At 42.1% G+C, this 27,040-nt stretch overlaps 1 protein-coding gene across 4 annotated transcripts in view; it reads right to left on the bottom strand.

Annotated features, from left to right (window-relative positions):
* Positions 1–27,040, bottom strand: part of ola1 (Obg-like ATPase 1) — a 204,562-nt gene that overhangs the window by 146,766 nt on the left and 30,756 nt on the right. For 3 of the 4 annotated variants that reach the window (XM_078552075.1, XM_078552077.1, XM_078552076.1), the window contains one exon: positions 14,573–14,700. The exons of the other annotated variant lie outside the window; for it this stretch is intronic. In XM_078552075.1, coding sequence (XP_078408201.1) covers positions 14,573–14,700 — 128 coding nt within the window. The remainder of the gene's footprint in view (positions 1–14,572; positions 14,701–27,040) is intronic. 4 annotated transcript variants of the gene reach the window in all.

The raw sequence follows: 27,040 nt of genomic DNA, 5'->3' as shown, positions 1-27,040 counted from the left end.
GGAGTAACATTTTAACATAGATAAAAAGATTGGTTAGCTAACTGGAAGCATAAAGTATGGATAAATAGGTCTTTATCTGGTGGGCAAGCTCTAATTGGTAATCTTATTGAAATATACAAGATCCTGAAGGGACCTGATGGGGTAAATACCAGGAGTATATTTCCACTTGTCAAGGAGACTAGAACCAGGGGACAGTTTAAGAATAAGGCGGCTCCCATTTAAGACTGAGATTAGGAGAATTTTCTTCTATCAGAGGGTCGACAGTCTGTGAAATTCTCTTACCCAAAAAGCAGTGGAGGCTGGGTCATTGAATTTATTCAAGGCAGAGTTAGACAATTTTTTGATAGACAAGGGAGTCAAGGGTTATGGGGGGCAGATAGGAATGGAGTTGAGACCACAACCAGATCAGCCATGATCTTCTTGAATGGGGGAAGCACACTCGAAAGGCTGAATGGCCGACTCCTGCTCCTAAATCCTAATTTCCTGAAACCCTTAGATTGCTTTCAACCTCACATTTGCAACCATAAAAATAAGAGTGCTTAATAAGTCTTTGTTCCTCTTGGTTCTGTTCCCATTTGCTATTAAGTATTATAGAGGCTGAAAAGGTGATCTGAATTAGGAATGAGACCACCACACTTATGGAGATCCAGACAGAGAAAGATTAATTTAAAAGCACAAAAAAGCAATACACTAAACAGAGATCAGTATTTAAAAAAGAGGACCACACAGTATAAAAAATAACTAAATCAAAGTGTAGACAACGGAAACTTCAATAATTAACTTGCTTGATTTATTTCAATTATTTGAGTGTTCCCATGTTTGACTTATTGAATCTGCACAATTGCTTTTTATTGTTCAACTTGTGGATGCAAGGCTCTCTTGCAGACTGCATGCATCTCGCTAATCCTAATACTTCAGAAAAAGGAGAGAAAGAAAAAACAAATTACCCTTTCTACTTAAATCTGCAGTTACTGAAACAAACTATGGGACCCAATTAAACTACACATATCATTGTACAATATTGTAAAAAATGAACAGAGAAAAACAATGAGGACACAAGTCTATGTGAGACACAACTCAATGTATATGGCAAAGCCTTGAATTTAATGTTCTTTGCTGTGTACAACAATTGATAGGTTTCTGTAACCAAATACAAAGCAACCTGCAAGAATCCCATTTTCATCATTGTAATGTGATTTAATGATAGCCATGCAAAATGGATAAATACATATCCTCTGCTGCAAATTAACCTTTAGTTATTGCAGTCTGCAACTGTGGACAGTACTGGATCAATTTTATTTACCCTAAATTTCATCAATTGGGCTTCTCTGCTGCCCACTGCAACACTACAGACTTCAATGTGGCTGACTCTTAACTAAGTGAGCTGCTCATTTCAAGGACAATTAGGGATGGGCAACAAATCCTGGCCTTTCCAGAGACACCCACGTCCCATAAAAGAATAAGAAAAAGTAAAAAAACGATAAGGATTTGGCCAAGGGCGCAATTGAGAGGGGACACGAAGGATGTCAGAACAGTGGGGACAAAAAGAGAAAGAGAGATTTTAGGTGTAGGCTATAATTACAGGGGATGAGAATTCACTTGGCAGAAGCCAATGACAGGACTCAGTCCATGTAGTTCTTGGGAGGACAGCAAATGACAAGGCATTTAAGTAAAAAAAGGTTAAATGGGAGGCGGTGGTACTAGAAGAATGAGAGATAGGGCCAAAGATACACCACTACCCACAGCAGTTTGTTCAGAGAAAATGATAAAATACATTGCAAGGGATGAAGGCTTTGGCGATTGTTGGGGGTTGGGAAGTCCCGCCAGCAAATCAAATTTCCTTCAGTCCAACGTCCATAAATGCATACGTGCTGCACTTGTGAATGGAGAGGACCTTCGCCTGGAATGGGCAAACATTCTGGAGAGCAAAACAGAGGGGCAATTATTGATAATGCACTGGGGCGTTTGGAGAAAGGACAGTGTAAGAAGTAAGATGAATAGGGAGGAAGTTAAACCATGAGGAATGAGCTGGGCAGGATGGTCACTGGGAACAGAGGATGAGGTTGCCGTGATTACTGCCTTGAGCAGCAAAAAAAAAGACAGCATTTGTTCTAGAGGGGCAGCCTGGACGCTAAAGATGGGGAATGCAAAAGCAGACACAGCTGAGAGTAGAGGGGTTGGCAGAAAAACAAGGACAGGGAGTGGGGGCACTCTCTCCTAGAATAGCAGCCTATGGGCATTATTTATCTTGAAGGCCTGTCATGAGGGGGAAGCCTCAGGTCAGGAGGCAATGGAGGAGTCAAGAGGAATTCTGGAGCCAGTGCAGGGTTGCTTGATCCAGGAGTCATCGGCAGAACAAAAAATGGTCCAGGAACCAAGAGCAGCAGAACAATGTGCAAAAACCAGCAGAAAAACAAATCTCAATCAAGGTGACAAGCAACTGAATGGAGCTTAATCCACTAGCAGGATCTAACTTGGAGCTAGCAGAGGAATGAAGCACAACCGGGAAAGAACAGGCCAATAGAGGGCTGCCCTAAAGACTTGTGGGACAGTTCAGGAGGTGGCTAGGCAGCTGACATCAGCCCAAAGGCCAACTGAGCGCAAGCCAATGAAGCAATGAACACAGCCAAAGGGAATCTGCAGGTTGGGATGGAGTTTGGTGGCAAAGGTAGAGAAGGTTGGAAACAAGCAAGAACTTAAGACTCCCACAGCTACCTCGACTACAGCTCCTCACACCCCGCTTCCTGTAAGGACTCCATCCCATTCTCTCAGTTCCTTCGCCTCCGTCGCATCTGTTCTGATGACGCTACCTTCAAAAACAGCTCCTCTGACATGTCCTCCTTCTTCCTTAACCGAGGTTTTCCACCCACGGTCGTTGACAGGGCCCTCAACTATGTCCGGCCCATATCCCGTGCATCCGCCCTCACGCCTTCTCCTCCTTCCCAGAAACATGATAGGGTCCCACTTGTCCTCACTTATCACCCCACCAGCCTCTGCATTCAAAGGATCATCCTCCGCCATTTCCGCCAACTCCAGCATGATGCCACCACCAAACACACCTTCCCTTCACCACCCCTGGCGGCATTCCGTAGGGATCGTTCCCTCCGGGACACCCTGGTCCACTCCTCCATCACCCCTTACTCCTCAACCCCCACCTATGGCACCTCCCCATGCCCACGCAGAAGATGCAACACCTGCCCCTTCACTTCCTCTCTCCTCACCGTCCAAGGGCCCAAACACTCCTTTCAAGTGAAGCAGCATTTCACTTGCATTTCCCCTAACTTAGTCTAATGCATTCGTTGCTCCCAATGCGGTCTCCTCTACATTGGAGAGGCCAAACACAAACTGGGCGACCGCTTTGCAGAACACCTGCGGTCTGTCCGCAAGAAAGACCCAAACCTCCCTGTCGCTTGCCATTTCAACACACCACCCTGTTCTCTTGCCCACATGTCTGTCTTTGGCTTGCTGCATTGTTCCAGCGAAGCTCAACGCAAACTGGAGGAACAGCACCTCATCTTCCGACTAGACACTTTACAGCCTTCCGGGCTGAATATTGAATTCAACAACTTTAGATCTTAAACTCCCCCTCCCCCCATCCCCACCCCGTTTCTTCCCCCTCCCCCTTTTTTTTCAATAATTTATATAGATTCTTCTTTTCCCACCTATTTCCATTATTTTTCAATCTAAAACTAAAACTTTGTTAGTCTTTCCACCCCACCCCCACTAGAGCTGTACCTTGAGTATCCTGCCTTCCATTCTTAATTAGCACTTCTCTTAGATAATATCACCACCTTCAACACCTCTTTGATCCTTTTGTCTGTGACATCTTTTGATTATCTTCTCCTATCACTGCTTGCTTATCCCCACCACCACCCCACCCTCAACTTCTCTCTCCCCCCACCCTCCACCTTAGACCAGCTTATATTTCACCTCTCTCCTAACTATACCTCAGTTCTGCCGAAGGGTCGTGAGGACTCGAAACGTCAACTGATTTCTTCTCCACCGATGCTGCCAGACCTGCTGAGTTTTTCCAGGTAACTCTGTTTTGGTTAAGAACTTAAGAGGGTTCATTTTTATACAATATTAATCACTGACATGGCATATGTATTTCTATGACAACATAGTGTTAGCTACATGCATTAATTTTAGCACGAAGTGCCTTAGGCACAAAATATCACAAACATTCAGTGCCATGCCTTGTAATTTTTATTTTTCAAATTTTTGAAGTTTGCCATAAGTTGATCAGGCACTGCACATCTGACTATAGCTCTCAAGTTTAGTCCAGCAGTTTAAGCAGCAATTTCAACGACATAAGAATGATTATCAAAAATGTTGACTCACATTAGGGCCTACAAATAGAGATAAATAGTCTAGACTTAATTGCCATTACAAAGACATGGTTACAAGGTGGCACAGAGCTGCCTCAGGGAGCTGAAAAGTTTTAAATACAAAAATAAGCATTTTACAAGTTATGTAAACTTGTCCCCACATGTGACTCAGTCACATGAAGAAGGACATGTAAAAAACGACGTTCAAAATTTTTAACTTCTTTTTTAGTAACCGTTGGAAACCTCATCCCGCCCTTGGATGAGGTTTTGTGAAAAATGCAAAAGGTTGTCTGGCCTATTCGTCTGCCTGCCAACCGAATGGTTGAGTGAGCAGCGAAAAATGCAACCTATTTAATCATTTAAGGGCCTTAATAGGCCTCTTAATTGTCAGGAGGCACGCTACCGTTCTCACGTGTGCCCGGCGACCAAAAGATCACGAGTGCGCGCGATGACATCGGGATGCACGGCCGACATCATCGCGCACTATTTCACTTCCGTTCGGGTCGAGCGTGCACCCACCCATGGGAAGAAAAATTCTGCCCTGTGGGACTAAAAGCCAATAAATCCCCGGGCCTGATGGCCTACATCCTAGGGTTCTAAAAGAGGTAGCTGCAGAGATAGTCGATGCACTGGCTATGATTTTCTAAAATTCCCTAGATTCTGGAACAATCCCAGCAGATTGGAAGTTAGCAACAGTAACACTTTTATTCAAGGTTGAGCAATGCACTTTGAAAATTGCTGCTAGACTGTATTAAGTCAACATGGATTATGAGGGGGAAATCATGTTTAACAAGTTTATTAGAGTTTTCGAGGATGTAACTAGCAGGGCAGTTAAGAGGTAGCCAGTAGAGGTAATATACTTGGATTTCCAAAAAGCAGTACATAAGGTGCTACATAAAAGGTTAATATGCAAGATTCACATCTCACTACACTTTAGGAAAGTTTACAGGCATTAGATAAAGTGCAGAAAAGATTCATGAAAATGGTTCCAGGGATGAGGAACTTCAGTTACATAGGCAGATTGGAGTGGTTGGGGCTGTTTTCCTTGGAGAAGAGAAGACTGAGAGGAGATTTGATAGAGGTATTCAAAATCATGAGGAGTCTGGACAGAGTAGATAGGGAAAAACATCAAAATAAGACAAAACAGCAGGATAGTAACCATCATTATTTTATTATTGAAGTGCCAAAATAAAACAAAACAGTCGTATATAATAGCCTTTAGTACTGTATCAAAGAGCCAGAAGATGACAAAACAACAACATTATAACCTTCACCACTGTATCAAGACTACAAAGCAGCAGCATTATAACATTTACTATGATATCAAGACAATAAAACAGAGCAGGGAAGCAGCGACCAGGATAGTCAGGCAGGGAAGCAAAGAGGGGGGATGGTCGAGCAGGGAAGCAAAGAGAGGGGATGGTCGAGCAGGGAAGCAAAGAAAGGGGATGGTCGAGCAGGGAAGCAAAGAGAGGGGATGGTCGAGCAGGGAAGTGAAGAGCATGAGAGGTCGCTCCAAAATGACGCGGATTGGGTCACGCACACTCTGTCGGCCCCGGCATGGCTCTTTATCCACGACATTAAAGTTAATAAGGCAACTTAAAATGGGGACTTACTTGTATCAAATCACTTTTGCACTGTTCAACTGAAAATTAGAAGCACTGGCTGTCATATCAATGAGGTGTTCACACATTTTAAGCATGAAGATACTTCCTGCCCCAACTCTCCAATTACATCATGTCCTCCTCCCCCATTTAGTATTCCATCAATCAGTATTCCATCAATCAGTATTCCATCAATCAGTATTCCATCAATCAGTATTCCATCAATCAGTATTCCATCAATCAGTATTCCATCAATCAGTATTCCATCAATCAGTATTCCCACTGAGACTCCGAGATGGGAAAAAGTACATCATGGAACCTCAGAGCCGGTCCCAGAACGGAGTCTCAGCTCCACAGCTACCATTACGATTTTGTATGTTGCGACTCCCAAATTTCATCCCGCAGCCCAAGATTTGGGAAGCCCTTCCATAGGTAATGTATCTAAGTTGACTGATGATACAAAGTTAGATGGGAATGTAAGCTTTAAGAAGCACAACAAAGAGACTGCAAAGAAATTTAGACAGTGAGGTGAATTGGCAACAAGGTGATGGATGGAGTATAATGTGGGGAAGAGTAGGGTTATTCACTTTGATTTAAAGAACAGAAAAGCAAAAGTTTTTTTAAAAAGGCATGAAACATTAAAATGTTGACATTCAGAAAGACTTGGGTGTCTCAAGACAAGGAACACAAAAGATAAGCATGCAGGTACAGCAAGCAATTAGGAAGGTAAATGGCATGTTGGCCTTTATTGCAAGAGCTCTCGAGTACAGTAAGGAAGTCTTGCTACAATTATTAAAGGGTTTTGAGGAGGCTAAACCTGAAGTATTGTGCATAGTTGTTTTACATATCTAAGGAAAGATATGTTTGCCCTGGAGGCCATACAGTGAAGGTTCACTAGATTAGTTCTTGGGATAGGCATATATTCCTGGGGTAGCCAGATAAATACTGTGGCTACAAGAGCAGGTAGAGGCTAGGAATCATGCGACGACTAACCCAGCTCCTGACTCCCCAAAGCCTGTCCACCAACTACAAGGAACAAGTCAGGAGTGTGATGGAATGCTCCTCACATGCCTGGATGAGTGCAGCTCCCACAACACTCAAGAAGCTTGACATTGTCCAGGACAAAGCAGCCCACTTGATTGGCACCACATCCACAAACAATCACTCCCTCCACCACTGGCACATAGTAGCAGCTGTGTGTACATTCTACAAGATGCACTGCAGGAATTCACCAAGGCTCCTTAGACAGCACCTTCCAAACCCATGACCACTACCATCTAGAAGGATGAGAACACTCATCATCCTGACTTGGAAATATATCACGGTTCCTTCACTGTCGTTGGGTCAAAATCCTGGAACTCCCTTCCTAACAGCACTGTGGGTGTACCTACGCCACATGGACTGCAGCAGTTCAAGAAGGCAGCTCACCACCACCTTCTCAAGGGGAACTAGAGATGGGCAATAAATGCTGGTCCAGCCAGCAAAGCCCACATCCCATGAATGAATGAAAAGAGAGGCTGTGTAAAATGGGTCTATGTTCCCTGGAGTTTGGAAGAATGAGGTGTGATGTAATTGAAACATACAAGATTCTGAAGGGGCTTAACAGGGTAGGCACAGAGGTTATTTTCCCTGGCTGGGGAATCTAGAACTCTCAGCACAGCCTCAGGATAAGGGGTCAGACATGTAGGACTGAGCCATGATTCTATTAAATAGCAGAGCAGGCTGAGGGGCTGAATGATATACCCTTGCTCCTATTTCTCACGTATCAGACTAGTCTCTGCTCTTCATGTACAATACAATGGCATGATGTGCCCTATTCGAGATGCTAGTTATTGGTTGGACTTATTTCTTCTGCTGGACAGGATAGTTATTCAGGTTAGGCGAGCTGACGATATCTCCTCTACGCATACATTGCTAGTGTTTCCAAGATTTTGAAGTCTACATTTTCACCTGTGTTGCACACCATTTTGACAGGCATCAAAACAGCAGTTAAAGAAATAAAGCATACACTAACGATCTAAAAAGTCACATATTCTGCTTTTCATTTTACCAATACCTGCATAAAAAGGGTAAAGTACCAATGCAAATATGAGCATTGAGATCACCAATGACAGGGTCTGTCACTCATTTTTTATTTGTTAATCAAAAATACATCTAGATTCCCAACTAGTAACAGGTGGCTAGCAGCTAACTTAGTAGACAACACTGGGCGAAGGCAGCAGTCCCAACAGAGCAGCCAAAAAAATGGCAAATTTGGAGAAGGCAGGGTGTGGAGAAACAATTCCAATTTGTAAGCCACCAGGGCAGCAAGTCCTGGCATCGCCAAGCCTGAAGGAAGGAGCATGTGATTAAATTTTCAACTTTTATTATTAATATCATAGGTACCAGTTCCCCAAGAACAAACAGGTTCTCGGGTGTTAAGTGGAGATTGGACAATAAGACAGAAAACAGAAGGACAAATCCAAACCAGCTAAATCTCAAATCAATTATCAACAACTGATGGAGGGTGTCGTCAACAGTTCTATGAAGCTGCACTTACTCGCCAATAACCTGCTAACCAATGCTCAGTTTAAGTCCCACAGGATCACTCGACTCCAGACTTCATTACAGCCTTGGTTCAAATAAGAACGATGAGCTGAATTCCAGAGGTGAGCTAAGAGTGACTGCCCTGGACATCAAAGTAGCATTTGACTGAGCGGAGCACCAAGGAGCCCTAGTAAGACAGTAGTCATACCTAGCAGAAAAAGAACATTATGATTGTTGGAACCAAATCATCCCAGCCCTAAGACATCACTGCAGGAGTTCTTCAGGGTAGTGTCCTAGGCCCAACCATTTACAGCTGCTTCATCAATAGTCTTCTTCCATTATAAGGTCAAAGGGTGGGGATAATCGCTGATGATTGCACACTATTCAGTTCCACTAGTAATTCCTCAGATTTTGAAGTAGTCCCTGCCCACATGCAACAAAAGCAAACATTCAGGGATGGGCTAATAAGTGACAAGTACCGCTTGTCCCAGCAGTAGCTAACTCCAATAGGAGAGGTCTAGCCACCATGACGTTCAAAGATATTGCCATTACTGAATCTCCACCATCAACATCCTGAAGGTCACTGGACCAGCTACATAAATACTATAGTAACAAAAGCAGGTCAAAAGTTGGGTATTCTGCAGCAAGCGACTCACCTCCCAACTTCCCAAAGCCTTTCCACCATCTACAAGGCACAAATCAGGAGCAGGATAGAATACTCACCACTTGCATGGGTGAGTGTAGCTCCAGCAACACTCAAAAGTTAAACACCAGCCAGGACAAAGCAGCTCATTTGGCACCCCATCCAACACATTCATGCCGTCCATCACAGAAGCAACATGGTGACATCAACAAGATGCACTGCAGCAGTTCATAAAGGTTTCTTCAATTGTTTCTCTCTCAAACCCACCACTTATACCTCACAGAAAGACAAGGGCAGCAGATGCATGAGGTCATCACCTCCACGTCAAATACTATCTTGACTTGGAAACATATTGCTGTTTCCCCATCATCATTCAGTCAAAATCTTGGAGCTCCCTACCAAACAGCACTGTATGAGTATTATCACCACAAAGACAAAGGGGGTTCAAGAAGGTGGCTTACCAGCACCTTCTCAAGGGCAATTAGAGATGGGCATAAATGCTGACCTTGCCAATGACAACCACATTCTGTGAATGAATAAAAAGTAGAACGAAGAACTTAAAGCTGCAAGCAATTTGTTAAAGTTAAGCCATGTTGTCCTGATAGAGGCAAAGAGGTTTCAGTCAGCACAGAAGAGAACACTGGAGGATAAAACAACAAGGATGCAGACTGATGGTCATGGATGGAATTGCAGAGTAGAAGAGCTCAAGAAGTCACAGCCATTGCAGGTCCCACTGGTAATTCAAATAAAAAAGGCACTTTCTAATTAGAATAAAAGTTCCTTTGTTAGTTAATGGCATTACAAAATAAAAAATCAATGCTACCTTCTATATCTCTCCACATGTAATATAGCAGCTACAAGCTATAAACACAAGAGAAACCAAGCTAGCATAACACATCAGCCAAACTGTACCAATAGGTTCTCTCCGGAAATACATAAGACAAAGCACCGTTCTCCATTTGAAGCATAAAATGTTGCACTTGGTGAACAAAAAAATTTTAACAAAATAAACCTACCCCAGTTACACTTGGCACATACCAAGTGCTCACAACATAAAATTCCTCTAAAGCCCGGTCATTGAATCTGTTGTTTAATTCTTTTGTATCTTATCCCTATTTTTCTGAACGGAAACCTGACCAAACATTTATGGCTTGCAATGCATTAGAAACAAATTGAATGATGGTTTAAAAAAAGTAATTTTTCTTCAGAATTTCCATCGAGAAACTACAAAATGAAGACAAGTTATAATTCTTACTTTTGAAGAATTAAAGTAACATCTTCATATTATATGAACTGTAGGCAAAATGCAAGTACAAGCAAGATGACTGATTTCAAAGCCCCTCCACACAAAGCATAAGTCAACAGCTGCCCAGCATCAGCAAACAAATTCAGCCTTTACAGAAAGACTACATCACCATTTAGCACATACAACTTAAATTATTCTAGCGTGTAATACTTTAATTGTGTAAAACAAAGCTGATGTCTAACACACAAAAGATTTTCTTGCAAGCATTGTACCACAAGTAATTTTCATGCTACCATTGATGGATGACAAGTGATCAGCATGCTTTTAGAATTTAAACGTTTGCATGGGAGTGGGATGGGGAGGGAGGGGGAGGGGTTGTTGGGGGGAGATGGGAGGGAGGGGATGTGCCATTTAAGTGAGAAGACGGACATAGCATTCTTAGTCTTTAGATAACTTTCACACTATGGTGTGTTCTGAAATTAATACCACATTTGTTGCAGACATATACAAAGAGGTGTGCAATTTAACAATCTTCCATTCATTTTAAGTACCCTAAAATTACCAAAAGAATTTGACAATAGTAGTTGTATGATGTATTTGACAGTAAATTTAAACATCAACAAGCTGTAATAAGCCAAGTGCAGCAGATTTAGTAAACCTTTCCAGTACACAGAAAGCTCACCCACATACCAAAACGTATGATTGTGCACTGCTCATCTCCCACAGGAAATTAACAAAGTTTGTTTCTCAAAAGCAGCGAAAAACTGCTATTTTTTTTTATGCTTGACAGACAACATAAAACACAAAATGTAAAATACAGAATTAACAAAAATTAACTCCACTATTTCCAGCATAAGGAAATTTGATGCACTAAACTTTACAACCCAAAAAAATCTGGGCCATTGTTTTATAAACAAATGGAAAAATGTACAGCTGTCATGACACATTTTGGGATGCAATGGTGAGCCTGTCAACACTCAACGGCATCACAGAGTAAATCAGACAGCAATCTCCAGCATCCACACGTGCAGTTAAACACAAAAACCAGAAGTTGCTGTTCAATTTTCCCTCCACAGGCTTGTCAAGAGAGTCTATGCCAAAAAAAGAGGGCATGAAGTTACTGTAGTTACTAGATATCCACCAATTATCCCAGAAAAAGTTAGGAGTTGTCCGTTCAAGTGTGAGGTTATCATTTTTCTGGCACTGAAAATTTATTTTTACAAGTATGGAGTCTCAGTCCTGCAAATTTTCATTATTGTGAAAGAATGTTTTTTAAAAATCAAAGTTAAAGTAATTTTTCACATGTTCTATGCCTCTTATCTCTATCCCATCTTTCACTTTCTGTACATGATTTTACATTGAATTAAATATTCTAACTTCCACTGCCTGGTTAGGCTCTGTGCACGTCAGTGAGGAATCTCTAATCTGATTGGTTAAAGCAGCACACTGTTGCTTACCCTGATAAATTGCTGTTCAAAACTCCACCAAAAATTGTGTGCAGTCATAAGCTGAGTACTTCTATCTAGCATTTTGTTTTAATTCAGCTGACTCTATTGCTTCTCCCCATCCTTTGCCCACCAGATGTAGCCCTGCCAGCCCAAGCCCTCAACTCCCATTTCTCTCTAGTTTCACTCCCATCATGGAGATGGGGAAGAAATGAGGGGAGGCGGGGTGGTGGTGGAATGGTGTTGTCCGCTGTGTCCTAGACAATATTTATTCTTCAATCAACATCTAAAAACAGATGATCTAGTTATTGCTATTTGTGGAACTTGCACAAATTGACTGTTGCATTTCATAGAAAAGTGATTGAAGGTCAAGAACACTACATTGGCTGTAAAGTGCTTTAGGATGTCCTATGTTCATGAAAGGTGCTACACAAATGCAAGTGTATTTGTACGTCTAAATCAAGGCTACCTTTAAATATGTCACTGGTATCTGCTTTTTTTCATATTTATTCTCAGGATATGGGCATTCCTGGCAAAGTTAGCATTTATTCCCCTCCCAAATTTCCCTTGAGAAGGTGGTGATGTGCTGCCGTTCTGAACTGCTGCAGTCCATGAGGTGAAGACAGCACTATAATTGTGTTAAGTACAGAGACCCAGAATTTTAATCCGGCAATGATGAAATGTCTAAATTATAATAGCATGTGTCTATTCCAGACACTAAAGATGTCAAGACATATGGGGAAAGCGTGGAAGTATGGCAATGAGATAGAGGATCAGCCACGATCATACTGAATGGCAGAATAGGCTCAAAGGGCTAAATGACCTACGCCTGCTCCTATTTTCTATGTTTCCATGTTACTATGCCTTGGAGTTGATGATATTTCCATGAATTAGGTGTACGAGGTCATGGGCTTGTGTGGTGGTGCCAAAGGCAGCCATGTCCTCCAGATACTAGATGCTGCAGCCACAGTACACGGTGATAGAGAGAGTAGATGTTTAAGTTGGTGGATGGGGTACTAATCAAGAGGACTGTTTTTTCTGGAAGGTGTCGAGTTTAAGTGCTATTGCAATTCTACCCATCCAAGAAAGTGGACAGTATTGCAGTTCTGCCTTGTACCTTAAGTGGTGGAAATGCTTTGGGCAGTCCCAGGTGAGAGTTACTCACCACAGAATAGTCAGCCTTCAACTTTCTCTCCTTGCTATAGCATTTCTGTGACTGGTCCAGTTAAGATTCTGGTCAATAGTGACTCCTCCCCCATCCCCCCCCAGCCACATGTTGATGTTGGGGAATTCAATGGTAACGCAATCAAATGTCATGACAAAGCAATTAGGCTCTCTTTTGTTGGAGATGGTCATTGCCTGACATGTGTGTTACTTACATCAAACATTCCACAACATCTATTCTACATTCTCACCACTTTGCATAAAGAAATTCCTCCTTTATTCCCAACTTCCTTCTTTCACTCCATTTCCTCTTCTTCCCATCCTCCTTTCAAATGCCTCTTCCCATTCCTTCCTTACAATTAGCCCCTCTCAATTCATTTGGAGTGTAGCTTTAAGCCACGTGCAACATTCTAAGAGATTGACTATGTAAATATTAAATAATTTATGTAAGCATGCATTACATTGAAAACCCGTCAACTACCTATGGTACCCATTACTCCTATAAGAGTTGCTGTGATAGATATTTTGAATGTTGGAAGTGTCATACTGTGACACACAGTAATTGCTATTTCGTAGCCAGAGTGCATTTCCCTATAATTGCATAATCTCACCACAAAGGTTCATAAATCATTCAAAATGCTCTGAAATTTTCTTCATTGCCATTTCCCCCACCCCCCCCAACACAGTTACTGAAATTCCTAATGTCCAAAAGGAAAATGTAGAGAAAAAGAAAGGTTCAAAACATTACAAATGTTGTGATTAACTGTATCTACTGTAGTATTTTGCAACTTTGAATAAGATTTAGTAATGACTTGAAGATCTTAGATATGCCAAAAGACCTAGTAATGGCTGGATATTTCGCACCTGGAGCCATGACTCAATTGCATCTAGATTTTGTAGTCTGAGCATCTGCAATGCGCATAACTTCCTAAAATGCATCAGTACCAGTTGTACAGATGAGACTTCTTTTTTTCCCCATTCAGTGGAACGGGTCAAATTTCAAAACCTTCAAGGTTTTGTTTTCTTTTGTGTATCTTCAGAAGTTTGTAGAACACAAAAATGTTACAGGTTTATATTGTCTCAATTTCTCTCATACTCACAGCTTCATTTAAAAAAACAATAACATTTTGTATAAGTTTAGTCACTGTTTTGTAGAGAGATTCAATATCCAATCTGCACACAGAAGGGCCCACAAACAGCAACGAGATAACAACCAGTTAATCCGTTCTGGTGGCGTTGATTGAGAAATGTATGTTAGTCATGGCCATGACATTGAGAGAACTCAATGTTCGTCTTCAAAAAAAAAAGCGCCAGGGAATCTTTTACATCTACCTGAACAGACTGATAGTTTAACATTCTAGCCAAAAAATGGCAACTCCAATAATGCAGGATGCCCCCAGAACAACACTGAAGCGTCAGCCTAAACAAGGTGCTTCAACCCAACAACCTTAGTCTTTGAGGCAAGAGTTCCACGACCGAGTGAAGCTAACACTTGAAATCAGCAAGTACTAACTGTAATATGGAGTCAGAGAATCAAGAGCGAATATAAAATTATATAACACTGCGACTAAATGGCATTTGAAGTGATATTAGATTACATTTAAAGATATACGTACTTGTAAGATGAAAGATTGCATCACAGGCACTGATGTGAGAGAGGAAGGCATTTCCAAGGCCTTGACCGGCATGGGCACCCTTCACAAGTCCCGCTATGTCAACCACATTAAGAAATGCTGGTACTTTACTGTAAAAGTCAATTAACAGTGTTAAAATTGCCTTTCTGCAATCTACACATCAGTCTCAGGTCAAAAATGCTACAGCAAACCCAAAACATAAAATCTAGGCATATTTAAAATATTTTATAATACAAGTCACAGAGCTCACAATAGGTCAGTGGGGGATGTGGAAAAGAGAAAAAGAGAGTGAGCAAGAAGAAAGGGAAAAGTAGGAGCAAGCAAGAAAGATGGGGAAGAGAGTTAAATACATTTAGCAGGCAGTCATATTGTCAACAAACATGGTAGTCAATTTCGCCACAGCAGTTCCGCAAATAGCAACAAGATAAGTGACCAGTTAGGCTATTTGTGCTGGTTACAGAATAAATGTCACCAAAACACCAGGGTAATTTCCCTGCTCTTGTTGAAATAGTGCCAGCTGAATGGGTAGATTGGACCTCTGTTTAGCATCTCATCCAATAATGCAACATTCATTTAATACTGCAGGTTAAGTGTTGGCCTAGATTACACAGTCAAGTTCTTAGAGTAGGACTTGGCAAACTACGACATACTGACTCAGGTGAGAGTGCTCACAAAGTCAAGGTGTCTTGTTATTGCAATATGATGATGCACATGGTTGCATCTTTTGCTGCCCCTGTGAAATGAAGAATGTAAATCTCTGATTGTCTCAAACTCTTGTGTAATCATGGTGATACTTCAGAAAACGCATATTATTTCCCATGGGCAGACCATTACTAGGGCTTATTAACATTACTAGAGCAAATCTTTCAAGCCATTGATGCAAAGCCTAAGGTGGTTCAAAGCCACTGGAAGATCATCTGCAGAGCTTCTAGATATTACATAAGAAAAAGGAAGGCCTAAGAAATCTGGAACTGTGTAGCCCTTCGATGAAAAAAATCTAGCCCATAGTGGTCTAGTGGTGGATTATTCTCACATCAAGCATCTGTTAACACAACTGTGAAGCACTTTGGGATGTTTTCACTATAATAAAAGGCACTACATAAATACCAGTAATTGTTCATAGACCAGTAAGTCAAGTCCAAATATTCATTGGATAGTCAGTTGGATGTTTTGAAGTGCATCTGACAAATTCCCTGTCAACTGGTCATTTATCTTTTTTCAGTTTGTGGGACCGTGCATTCTACAAATTGACTGCCAAGTTTTCCCACATTATAATAGTGACTGTACTTCAGAAGTACTTCATTGGCTGTGAGCCACTTTAGGATGTCCTGAGGCCATGTAAGACACTATAAAAATGCAAATATGCCAGAAGGGTCAAAGCAGAAGGACAGAATGTAAAACCACAGTTCACCTAGGGCACAAGCACAAAGTCTGTACCAAGCACAAAATTTCAATTTAAGCCTTAGTCCTAAGGCTCAGGTTTATTTTTCTCCTGCTTTATATGAACACTGTATAGATATCTAGGGAGCACAGGATTGATTACTGATGCAACATGAAGAAGAAAAAGCATAGTTTTCTTTTTTGAATGTTTGCTCTGTATGATATTTTCTGGAGGTTAGTTACTTGATGCTGAACACTGCTAAAGTGTGTTTGCTGCTAGAAAAATTAAAATCAAACAGAAAACCTGAATAGGCAAAAGCAACCAACAAAACGTTTAATACTCTGCCTGTCTAACACAACTTACTTCTGTAAAAGGGCAGGAGATCTTATCTTAACTTTATGTCAACAATGGTCCCAATGAGCAGCAAAGAACCTTTAGCTTGTTGAAATGGCACAGATTCTGCTATGATGACAAATAGAGAATACCATGTATGGTATTCCCCACGCTGCAATATCATGACAACACTTAAGTGCAACACTTTCATGAGCCTACCATGTATGCTATATTCACTCACTGTGACTAAAGTAGTATGAAGATCATATATTCTTAGGCCAATGAAGACAGCGTACTAATTGGGGAGGTGGTGGCATAGTGGTAATGTCGTTGGACTAGTAATCCAGATGCTCAGGTTAATGCTCTGGGGACAGGGGTTCAATTCCTACCACAGCAGCTGATGGTATTTAAATTCGATTAATAAATCTGGAACTAAAAGCTAGTCTTGCTAACGGTGGCCATGAAACCGTCAATTATCGTAAAAACCCACCTACTTCACTAATGTCCTTGAGGGATGGAAATCTGCTGTCTTTACCTGGTCCGGCCGACATGTGACTCCAACCCCACGGCAAATGACAATTAACTGCCCTCGGAGTTATATCAAAAACTACTACAACGTCAAAAAAGAAACATAGCATCAACCTAGACACCGGAAATGCCAATGGCACATCCAGTCCCATCGACCCTGCAAAGACCTCATGTGCCAAAATTGGGAGAGCTGTCCCACAAACAAGTCAAGCAATAGGCAGACAGTCATACTCACCTGTCCCAGACACCATCACCATCCCTGGCTATGTCCAGAGGTGGCGACACAGTGCTATACTGTTGACTCCAGACCCCATGATGTCTCATGGGCATCAGGCTAAACATGGGCAAGGAAATTTCCTGTTGATTACCATCTATCAAGCCCCTCAGCTGTTGAATCTGTACTCCTCCATGTTGAACACCAACTGGAAGAAAAACCAAGGGTGGCAAGGGGACAGAATGTACTCTGGGTGGGGCTCGGTAACACCACTACTAACCAAGCTGGTCAAGTCCTGAAGGATATACCTTCTAGGCTTGGTCTGCAGCAGCTGGTGAGGGAACCTAAAAGGAAAAACCTACTTCACCTCGTCCTCACCAATCTACAAGTCGCAGAGGCATCTATCCATGACAGTATTGTTAGGAGTGAGAACCGCACAGTCCTTGGAGTTTACAGGATGTGGGTGTCGTGCACTTATTGCCCATCCCTAATTGCCCTTGAAAAGGTAGTGGTGAACTGCCTTTTTGAACTGCCGAAGTCCCTGCGGTGTAGGTACTCCCACAGTGCCGTTAGGGAGGGAGTTCAGGATTTTGACCAAATGGAATAGATTTCGAACAGATCTAGCAACTCATAACTGGGCATTCATAAGGTACTGTGGGCTATCAGCAGCAGCAGAATTGTATTCAACTACAATCTGTAACTTCATGGCCCAGCATACCCCCACTCTAACATTACCATCAAGCCAAGGGATCAACCCTGATTCAATGAAGAGCACAGGAGGGCATGTCAGAACAGCACAAGGCATATCAAAAAATTAGGCAACAGGTGAAACTACAACACAAGACTCCTTGCATATCAAACAGCAGAAGCAGCATGCAATAGACAAAGCTAAGCGATCTCACAACCAATGGATCAGATCTAAACTCTGCAGTCCTGCCACATCCAGTCGTGAATGGTGGCGGACATTTAAACAACTAACTGGAAAAAGTGACACCACAAATATCCCCATCTTCAATGATAGGGAATCCCAGCACATCAGTGCAACCATCTTCAGCCAGAAGTACTGAATGGATGATCTACCTTGGCCTCCTCCTGAGGTCCCCAGCATCACAGATGCCAGCCATCAGCCAATTCGATTCACTCCATACAATATCAAGAAGCAGCTGAAGAACTGGATACTTCAAAGGCTATGGACCCTGACAACATTCTGGCAGTAGTACTGACGACTCATGCTCCAGAACTAGCCACGTCCCTGGCAAAGTTGTTTCAGTACAGCTACAACACTGGCACCTACCTGGCAATGTGAAAAATTGCCCAGGAATGTCCTGTCCACAAAAAGCCGGGCAAATCTAACCCTGTTAATTACTGTCCAATTAGTCTAATTTCAATCGGCAAAATGATGGAAGATGTCATCAGCAGTACTATCAAACAGCACTTACACAGCAATAACCTGCTCACTGATGCTCAGCTTGGGTTCCACCTGGGCCACTCAGCTCCTGACCTCACTACAGCCTTGGTATAAACATGGACAAAAGAGCTGAACTCCTGAGGTTACATGAGAGTGTCTGCCCTTGACATCAAGGCAGCATTTGACCGAGTGCAGCATCAAGTCCTAGCAAAAGATGGTTGATGTTGTTTTTGGAGGTCAATCATCTCAATTCCAGGACATTGCTGCAGGAGTTCCTCAGGGCAGTATCCTAGGCCTAACCATCTTCAACTACTTCATCAATGACCTTCTCTCCATCATAAGATCAGAAGTGGGGATGTTTGCTAATGATTGTACAATGTTCAGTACCATTCGCAACTCCTCAGGTGCTGAAGCAGTACATGTTCATATGCAGCAAGATTGAGACAACATTCAGGCTTGGGCTGATAAATGGCAAGTAACATTAGTGCCACACAAATGTCAGGCAATGACCATCACCAACAAGAAGGAATCTAACCATCTCCTCTAGACATTCAATGGCATTACCATCACTGAATCTCCTCTAACAACAACCTGGGAGTTATCATTCACCAGAAACTGACCTGGACAAGCCATATAAATACTGTGGCTACAAGAGGTCAGAGGCTGGGAATTCTGTAGCAATTAACTCACCTCCAAACTCCCCAAAGCCTGTCCACAAATCAGAAGTCACCAGGCGAACAGGCACACCTCAGAAGTGTGATGTAATACTCTCCACTTGCCTGGATGGGTGCAACTTTAAGAACACTCAAGATGATCAATACCATCCAGGACAAAACAGCCTGCTTGATTGGCACCCCATCCGCCACCTTAACAGTTCACTCACTCCACTACTGGCACATAGCTGCAGTCGTGTGTGCCCTCTGCAAGATGCACTGCAGCAACTCACCACGGCTCCTTAGCGCCTTCCAAACCCACGACCTTTACCACCTAGAAGTCAAGGGCAACAGATGCATGGGAACGCTGTCACCTGCAAGTTGCCCTACAAGCAACACAGTTTAATTCCTGACTTGGAACTATATCACTGTTCCTTCACTGTCATTGGGGTCAAAATCCTAGAACTCCCTCCCTAACAACACTGTGGTTGTACCTACACCACACAGACTACAGCAGCTCAAGACAGCAGCTCACCACTTTCTTTTCAATGGCAATTAAGGATGGGCAACAAAAGCTAGCATAGCCAGTGACGCCCACATCCTATGAAAGAATAAAAAAAGTCACTTTACAATTAGTGAACCTAAACAGCTGCCAACAGAGCAATTAGCAATTTCTGTGTACAATTATGACAATCAAATTAATTTTTCATAATTATGTATTGAGAATTAGTCTATTTTATTGCAATTGTAAATAAAGCTACCCATTGTGATTCTTTTCCACTAAAGGCTATAAAAAGCAAATCCTTAATTCTTAACTCAAATAGTAGACGCCTCAGCGCTAAAACCCTCATGCAACTAATCTTATGATAGAAAATCTGCAATTTTTCTGTCTATCATGAATGCTAGAAGCAGTTTAAGTCAGAGGCTCCCAAACTGTAGGTTGCAACACTGCCCATGTGGACCACAGAGCGCGCTTCTGGAGTCGCGAGCTCCCCCTCGAGGCAGCAATGACAACTGTGGAGAAGAGACTCTGGCTAGACATCCCTGGACTCATTGGCTGCTGGCCAGCAAACATCAATGACGTGGACAGTGAGCCCAAAGCACCCTTTAATCTTAGGAAGCACTTTGAGCGGCGAGTGCCAAATGGGTCCGGGACGTTTGTACACCGATTTGTATAGGCAGAGACAGGCAATTGTAACTCGAGTGACTGATTGAATGCGGTAAAAACCAGGAGGTCATGCTGCTGAGTCAGGAAGGTGAGTGGCTGCTTCAAACTTTACTGTGTTTCTGATCTTGTCTGCCTGTTGTACAGCAAAGGTGGATTAGATGCATTACAGCAAGAATCTATTGACATTTGAGAACTCAGATGAAAATCTGATAAATATTGAAGGGAATGAGGAATGAGTGATATGGGGCAGGGGGGGGGGGGTGAGAATTGGATTAGAGTAATTAGGTCCAATTTAGTACCAATGCAAGCAAGATACACTGAATAGATTTATCAATTTGTAATTATGAGATTTTTGGTGTTGCCTCTCAAACAGTACCAGTGACCAGTTAACGCTCTTTATTACTACTTGTGAAGCTGAAACTATATTGGGGAATCAAGTAAAATCAGTACACAAATGGCTAATGTGAAGGGGCAATTTGCACTGATAACCTTGAGGTGATTCAGTGATAATTTCAACTGTTTGTGACTGATCACATGAAACAGCCCATCTAACTTCCATAATGCCAATGTGTCAGACACAAAAAAAAATGCTTTTAGCAAGTAGTATCGATGATGAGAACTGGGATTATAAGTAGGGTATAGTGCACATATATTTTCATAATGCACACCGGGGTGACTATTCTGGGACATGAGGCATTAAAACATATGTAACAGTTTGCACAGGTTCTGGTGTTTGTTGCTTAAGATTCTGAGGCTTGTATGCCAGGCTGGAGACTCAGTGGGCAGGGAGGAACAGAAAGAGGAGTACGTGCATGCGTGTGGGCACACGTGTGGGTGCATGCACACACGGTAGGGCAAGAGGTACTGATTACAGTATGTGGGGGGATGGCAAGAGAGGCTTCAGAGCCATCTGTCACTAGGGAATATGGAGAACTTGGTTGAAACCTACATGAGTACGTAAAATAACATTTTTACAAAGTACTTTAAAAGCTCAGATTTTCATATTTATATGATGTATTTGTATATTGCTTAAAATTTGCTTATTATGGATCATCATATTCTGAATGTTATATGCTGCTTTATTGCTGTTTTGCTTTTGATGGCTTCTGGGCCACGTTAACTTAAAGATTAAAGTGGGCTCACATCAGAAATAGTTTGGGAAGAACTGGTTTAGGTGCTAGAGAGAGCAAAAGATAGAGAGAGCCCAATTACAGAAAGAGAAACAAATATTTTCAAACTGGTTACTGTACAGCTGAATTCACAGATGTAATTTTATAGAAACACAGAACTTGAACTGATTGAATGTTCAGCATCAGAAATTTTAAATATTCAACAAACGATACAAAGCAAATACACCTTAAAGCGATATTAAAGTTTGTGACTACTTCCTGTTCAAAGTACTCCACACCACCGCCATCCCCCCTCACCCTCCCAAAGGTCAAGTAAGCAATAACTGGCACCTAGCTTTAAACCTATGTGAATATTTCATGTCTTCACTTTTCTCCAAAACTATTCCAGTGACGTTACAGAAGAGATTAAGTGCTGGGAGTACCGATGAGCTCATGCTTCTCCAAGTCAGAATTAATTTTGCCCTCGTTAATAGTCAGTGGCAGTTTCCCCACCACTGCTTTTAGATACCAAGTTTATTCCTCTCCTCTTTTTTGAGCAAAGCTGTAACATTAACAGTCCTCTGGCACCATTCCTATATCTGAAGGAGATTGAAAGATTGTAATCAGAGCTTCTGCTATCTCCACCTTTGCTTTCCTCACAAACCTAGATTGCATGACACCTGGACTGGGTGGCTGGCCAACTTTTGAGTGATGTCAACCTTGTCATCTAGTTTAATCCTACCCAATATCTCTACTCCCTTCTCCTCTAATCCAACATTAATCTCATTTGCTTTTTTGTGAAAGTACCATTAAGTACCTCAGACATGCCTTCTGCCCCTACAAAAAGATTTTGTGTCTATTCAGCCCCACCACTCCTTTAACTAATCTTCCACTTTTTATGTTTGGAAAGACATTCTGGATTCCTTTTTATGTTAACTGTTAATTTTTTCTCATACTGTCACCTTCTTGTATCCCTTTTCACTTTTCCCGTGCTCTTAGTATTCTGCCGTTTTATACTGTATTCTATACCTGACATTTGTCACAAACCTTTTTCTATTCACTTTAACCTCTTTTCTTTTGTTATTCTTGAAGTTCTAGTTTTAAATGCCCCATCTTTCCTTCCTATGGGAATATTCTTAGTTTGTGTACAAGCCACACTGTTGGAGACCTGCCATTGCTCAATTACTGCTTTCCTGTCCAATTTTTATTGCAGTCTACCAATTTATGCTACATCCCCTCAAAAAATTGTCACCAAAAAGGTCTCCCTTCTTAGTTGGGCATTTTCGCCTTTGATTTTTCTTTGCCCTTTTCCATTTGTTACGAAAGCCAGAGTTACCTTAGGTTTGAGCAGGGGCTCGGGAACTACAAGTTCCGACAAATCTTGGAGTTTCCGCGGGTGTGCAGACTGAAAGCAGGCTGCATATGTGCAGCTCAGCATTTTGAGTTCTTCGGGCTGAGGGCAGGCCCAAGGCACCTGCACAGAAAGGGAAAACAGTGCAAAAAAAAACTATGTGACCTGGAGCAGAGCACCATTGAAGATACGAGTCCCAGGTAGAGGATAGGGAGAGGGGACAGGGAGAGGTCCCAAAAGCGGAGTCTCAGACAGGGGGCAGAGGCAGGTCCAGTTAAGGAAATAAAAAGAAAGGAGCAGGGAAAGCAGCTTCAATCAGAGAAAGGGCTGTGGTGAACAGGCTTCAAGTTGTGAGGGCTCAGGAGAAGCCCTGGCAATCAGACAGGGCAGCAGAAGGTTGGTGACACCATGCTGCGGGCCTTGGGGCAAAGGTACCCTTTTGGAACAGTAGTGTTCTGCTCAGCTGAAGAGCTGAAGTTGTGCTTGTGAGTTCGTGCTTGAGTGCATACGTGGGAATCCAGGGGAGCGGAATCTCAGGAAGCGAGATTGAAACCCTGTGAGGTGCACTGACATTGAGGCTGTTCAAGTTGGAGCAACTTTTACAGAGAATTCCAAGGCGAGATCTGCAAAGGCTGTATTCTCTCATATATGAGCGAGAGAGCACGAGCGAGAGCGAGCGAGAGAGAGAGAGAGAGAGCGAGGGCGAGATTCAAAGAGATCAGCTGACTCAGTGTTTACTGATGTTTGGGTGGGTTGTTGAGAAATCCGTGTAATCGGTCTTGGTCACATCTGCCACTAATTGTGCAGTGTCGTGTGTTTGACCACAGGTTCTCTGTTAATTCACATGTATCTCATATTAACCCTGAATGTTACAGCATAAGATAGATATTGTAAACGGTATTATCTTTCTGATCTTGTATAGTAAAGTTTACTTTTGTTTGTTCAAAACCCGTGGAATCTTGTGGCTTTATGCTCTTATCAAATGTCGAGTATCAAACTTTTATCTATTTTAAACAGAACGCTATTGGTCTCCAACCAGATCTTACCAAAAACTTGGGGGGTCTGGCCCACGATCATAATGCATTACTACCTTTAAACCTAGCTATATTACATAGTATTTCACAGCACATAATAGTCCATTCAGCCCAACAGGTCTTTGCCAGTGTCCAGGTTCCCTACAACCTTTTCCCACCTTATCAACATATCCTTCTATTCCGTTCTCCCTCTTCTAGCTTTCCCTTAAATCCATCAATGCTATTCATCTCAATGGCTGCATGTGGTAGCAAGATCCATATTCTCACTAGACTCTGCGTTAAGAGGTTTCCATCATTGGCTTACACTCAGAAAAGATTATAGGATTCCTTGACACAGGCCAAACAGCCCTTCCCCAGCAGGCCATCAGCAGTACAAAATAAGGTTAGGAGGAGAATGAAATAATTCATTGATTCGCCAAAGCAACTTTGTAATGAGTGCACTGTGGGTGGGAGGCAGGATAAAAGGATGCAAATGCATTGGTCTTAAACATGGTCTGGGCCTACAACATTTTGACAAGTGCTTCACTGAAACAGCAAGAAAGTACAGAGACCGTCATTGACCTTCTGACAACTTCAGGTTTCAAAACAAAACTCATGGTCACACAAAACACCTTGGTTTCAGGAAAATATCTAGCATGTAAAATTCACAAACTCATTAAATTTGCTGACAGTAAATACTCATTATGGTGCATTATGATCAGTATTCCTCAGATGCACTCCTACTGAAACACAATTCACTTGCCTTACTTCATTCCCTATATCACTAGATCCAGCACTGCTACCTTGGGCTAGAAACATACTGAGGAAGAAAACTCTCCTGTTCACATTTTAGAAATTCTTCATCTTCCTTAACCTATACCTTGCAACAAGATAGGATTAATTGATAACCTCATAGTGAAGGCACTCCAAGTTAGCAGCCATCATAACATGATTAAGTTTTACTTTTGAGGGAGAGAGCAGTGCGCCCATGACTATTATTTTAAACTTAAATAAGGGGAATTATGAGGGCATGAAAGCAGAGCTAGCTAAAGTGAACTGGCAAATGAGGTTAAGGGATAGGTCAATAGAACTTCAGTGGTAGACATTTAAAGGGATATTTCAGAATACACAGAATAGATACATTCCAATGAGAAAGAAAACTTCCAAGGGGAGGATCCACCATCTGTGGTTAGCTAAAGAAGTAAAGAGAGTATCAAACTTAAAGAAAAAGCATTTTATTGCGCAAAGACGAGTGGCAAGTCAGAAGATTGGAAAGAATATAAAAAACAGCAAAGAATGACAAAATGATTAATAAGCAGGGAAAAGTTAAAGTACGAAAGAAAGCTAGCTAGTAATATAAAGGCGGATGGTAAGAGTGTCTATCGACATTTAAATAAGAAAATATAGAAAGTGAGTCTGGGAAATTGATAAGGAAAAGTAGGGAGGCGGTGGATGAATTAAACAGGTATTTTGCATCAGTCTTCACTACAGAGGACACAATTAGCATCCCAGAAATAGCTGGAAACCAGGAAGTGGAAGGAAGGGAAGAACTTAGGAAAATTACAATCACCAGGGAAGTGGTATTGAGCAAATTGTTGGGGCTGCAGGCTGACAAATCCTCGGGTCCTGATGGACTTCATCCTAGGGTCTTGAAAGAAGTGGCTAGTGAGATAGTTGATGCATTGGTTTTAATTTTTCAAATTCCCTAGACTGGGGCAAGGTTCCATTAGATTGGAAAAGAGCAAATATAACTCCTTTATTCAAAAAAGGGAGGGAGACAGAAAGCAGGAAACTACAGGCCAGTTAGCCTAACATGTGTCATAGGGAAAATGTTAGAAGCTGTTACTAAAGACGTTGTCGCAGGGCATCTAGGAAAATTCATTGCAATCAAGGTTTTGTGAAAGGGAAATCATGTTTAACCAATTTATTGGAGTTCTTTGAAGGAATCACTTGTGCTATGGATAAAGGGGAACCGGTGCACGTACCGTACTTAGATTTCCAGATGGCATTTGATAAGGTGCATAATCTGAGCTTCAACAGCAAATGCACTGAGGCAGGAGCTGAGATAGGCAAGGTTACAGTGGAGAAAGTAGGCAGTCTTGCTGGAAGAGAGGATATGGGTTCATAAGCTCAGTTCAGGGTCAAATGGGGCAGGAATCAGTGGCAATAGAGCAGAGCTTGAGACAGGGGACAATGCCAATAGCTTCAGGCCTTCCAATGTTCAACTGAAGGAGGCTGCAGCCCATCCAGGGTTGGCTGTCCAACATGCAGGCTTATAGCACAAGGGGCACCAGACAGGTCGACAGAAGTGGTGGAGAATCAGGGCTGGATTTTGCCTACATGCATGTGGAACCTGAATCTGTCTTTGGATGGTTTTGCCGGTGGACAGCAATAGATGAATAATAGGAAAGAGCCAAGAATTAATCCTTGGGAAACTCCAGAAGTAGTAGTTGCTGGAGATTCTGTTTTACTAAGAGGTAATCCTCGTTGACAAATTTGAGTTTTTTGAGGGTGTATCTAGTAGGATAGATAAATGAGAGCCAGAAGATGTAGTATACCTGGATTTCCAAAAGGCATTCAATAAGAGGCTGCACAAAAGCTTAATGGGCAAAATAAGGGCTCATGGAATTGGAGATAATATGTTAACAAGGCTAGAGGATAGGTTAACAGATAGAAAAGAGAGTGGGCATAAACGGGGCTTTTTCCAAATTGGCAGGCAATAAATAGTAGAGTGCCACAAGGATCAGTGCTAGGGCCTCAGCTATATTAATGACAGATAAAGAGACAGAGTAATGTATCTAACTTTGCTGATGGTACCAAGCTAGGTGAAAAGGTAAGCTGTGGGGAGGACACAGAGGGGCTGCAAAGGGATATGGACAGGTTAGGTGAGTGGGCAACAAGATAGCAGATGGAGTACAATATAGAGAAGTGTGATGTTATTCACTTTGGTCATAAGAATAAAAAAGCATAATTTATTTTTAAAAAGGTGAGAAACTTGTAAGTACTGACATTCAAAGAGACTTGATTGTGCTTGCACAAGGAGCACAAAGTTAGCATGAAGGTGCAGCAGGCAATTAGGAAGGCAAATGGCATGTTGGCCTTTATCGCAAGGGGAATGGAGTACAAGAATAAAGTAGTCTTTCTAAAGTTGCACAGGGTTTTGGTGAGACTGCATCTGGAGTAGTATGTGTAGATTTGGTCTCCACATTTAAGAAAGAATATACTTGCATTGGAAGCAGTACAGAGAAGGGTCAATAAATTGGTCCCTGGGGTGAGGGGGTTGTCCCATGAT

This window comes from Cetorhinus maximus, chromosome 11 (genome assembly GCF_964194155.1).
Source record: "Cetorhinus maximus chromosome 11, sCetMax3.hap1.1, whole genome shotgun sequence".
Classification (NCBI taxonomy): domain Eukaryota; kingdom Metazoa; phylum Chordata; class Chondrichthyes; order Lamniformes; family Cetorhinidae; genus Cetorhinus; species Cetorhinus maximus.
Note: the sequence above shows the minus strand (reverse complement) of the source record. Positions and strands in the feature narration are given on the sequence as shown.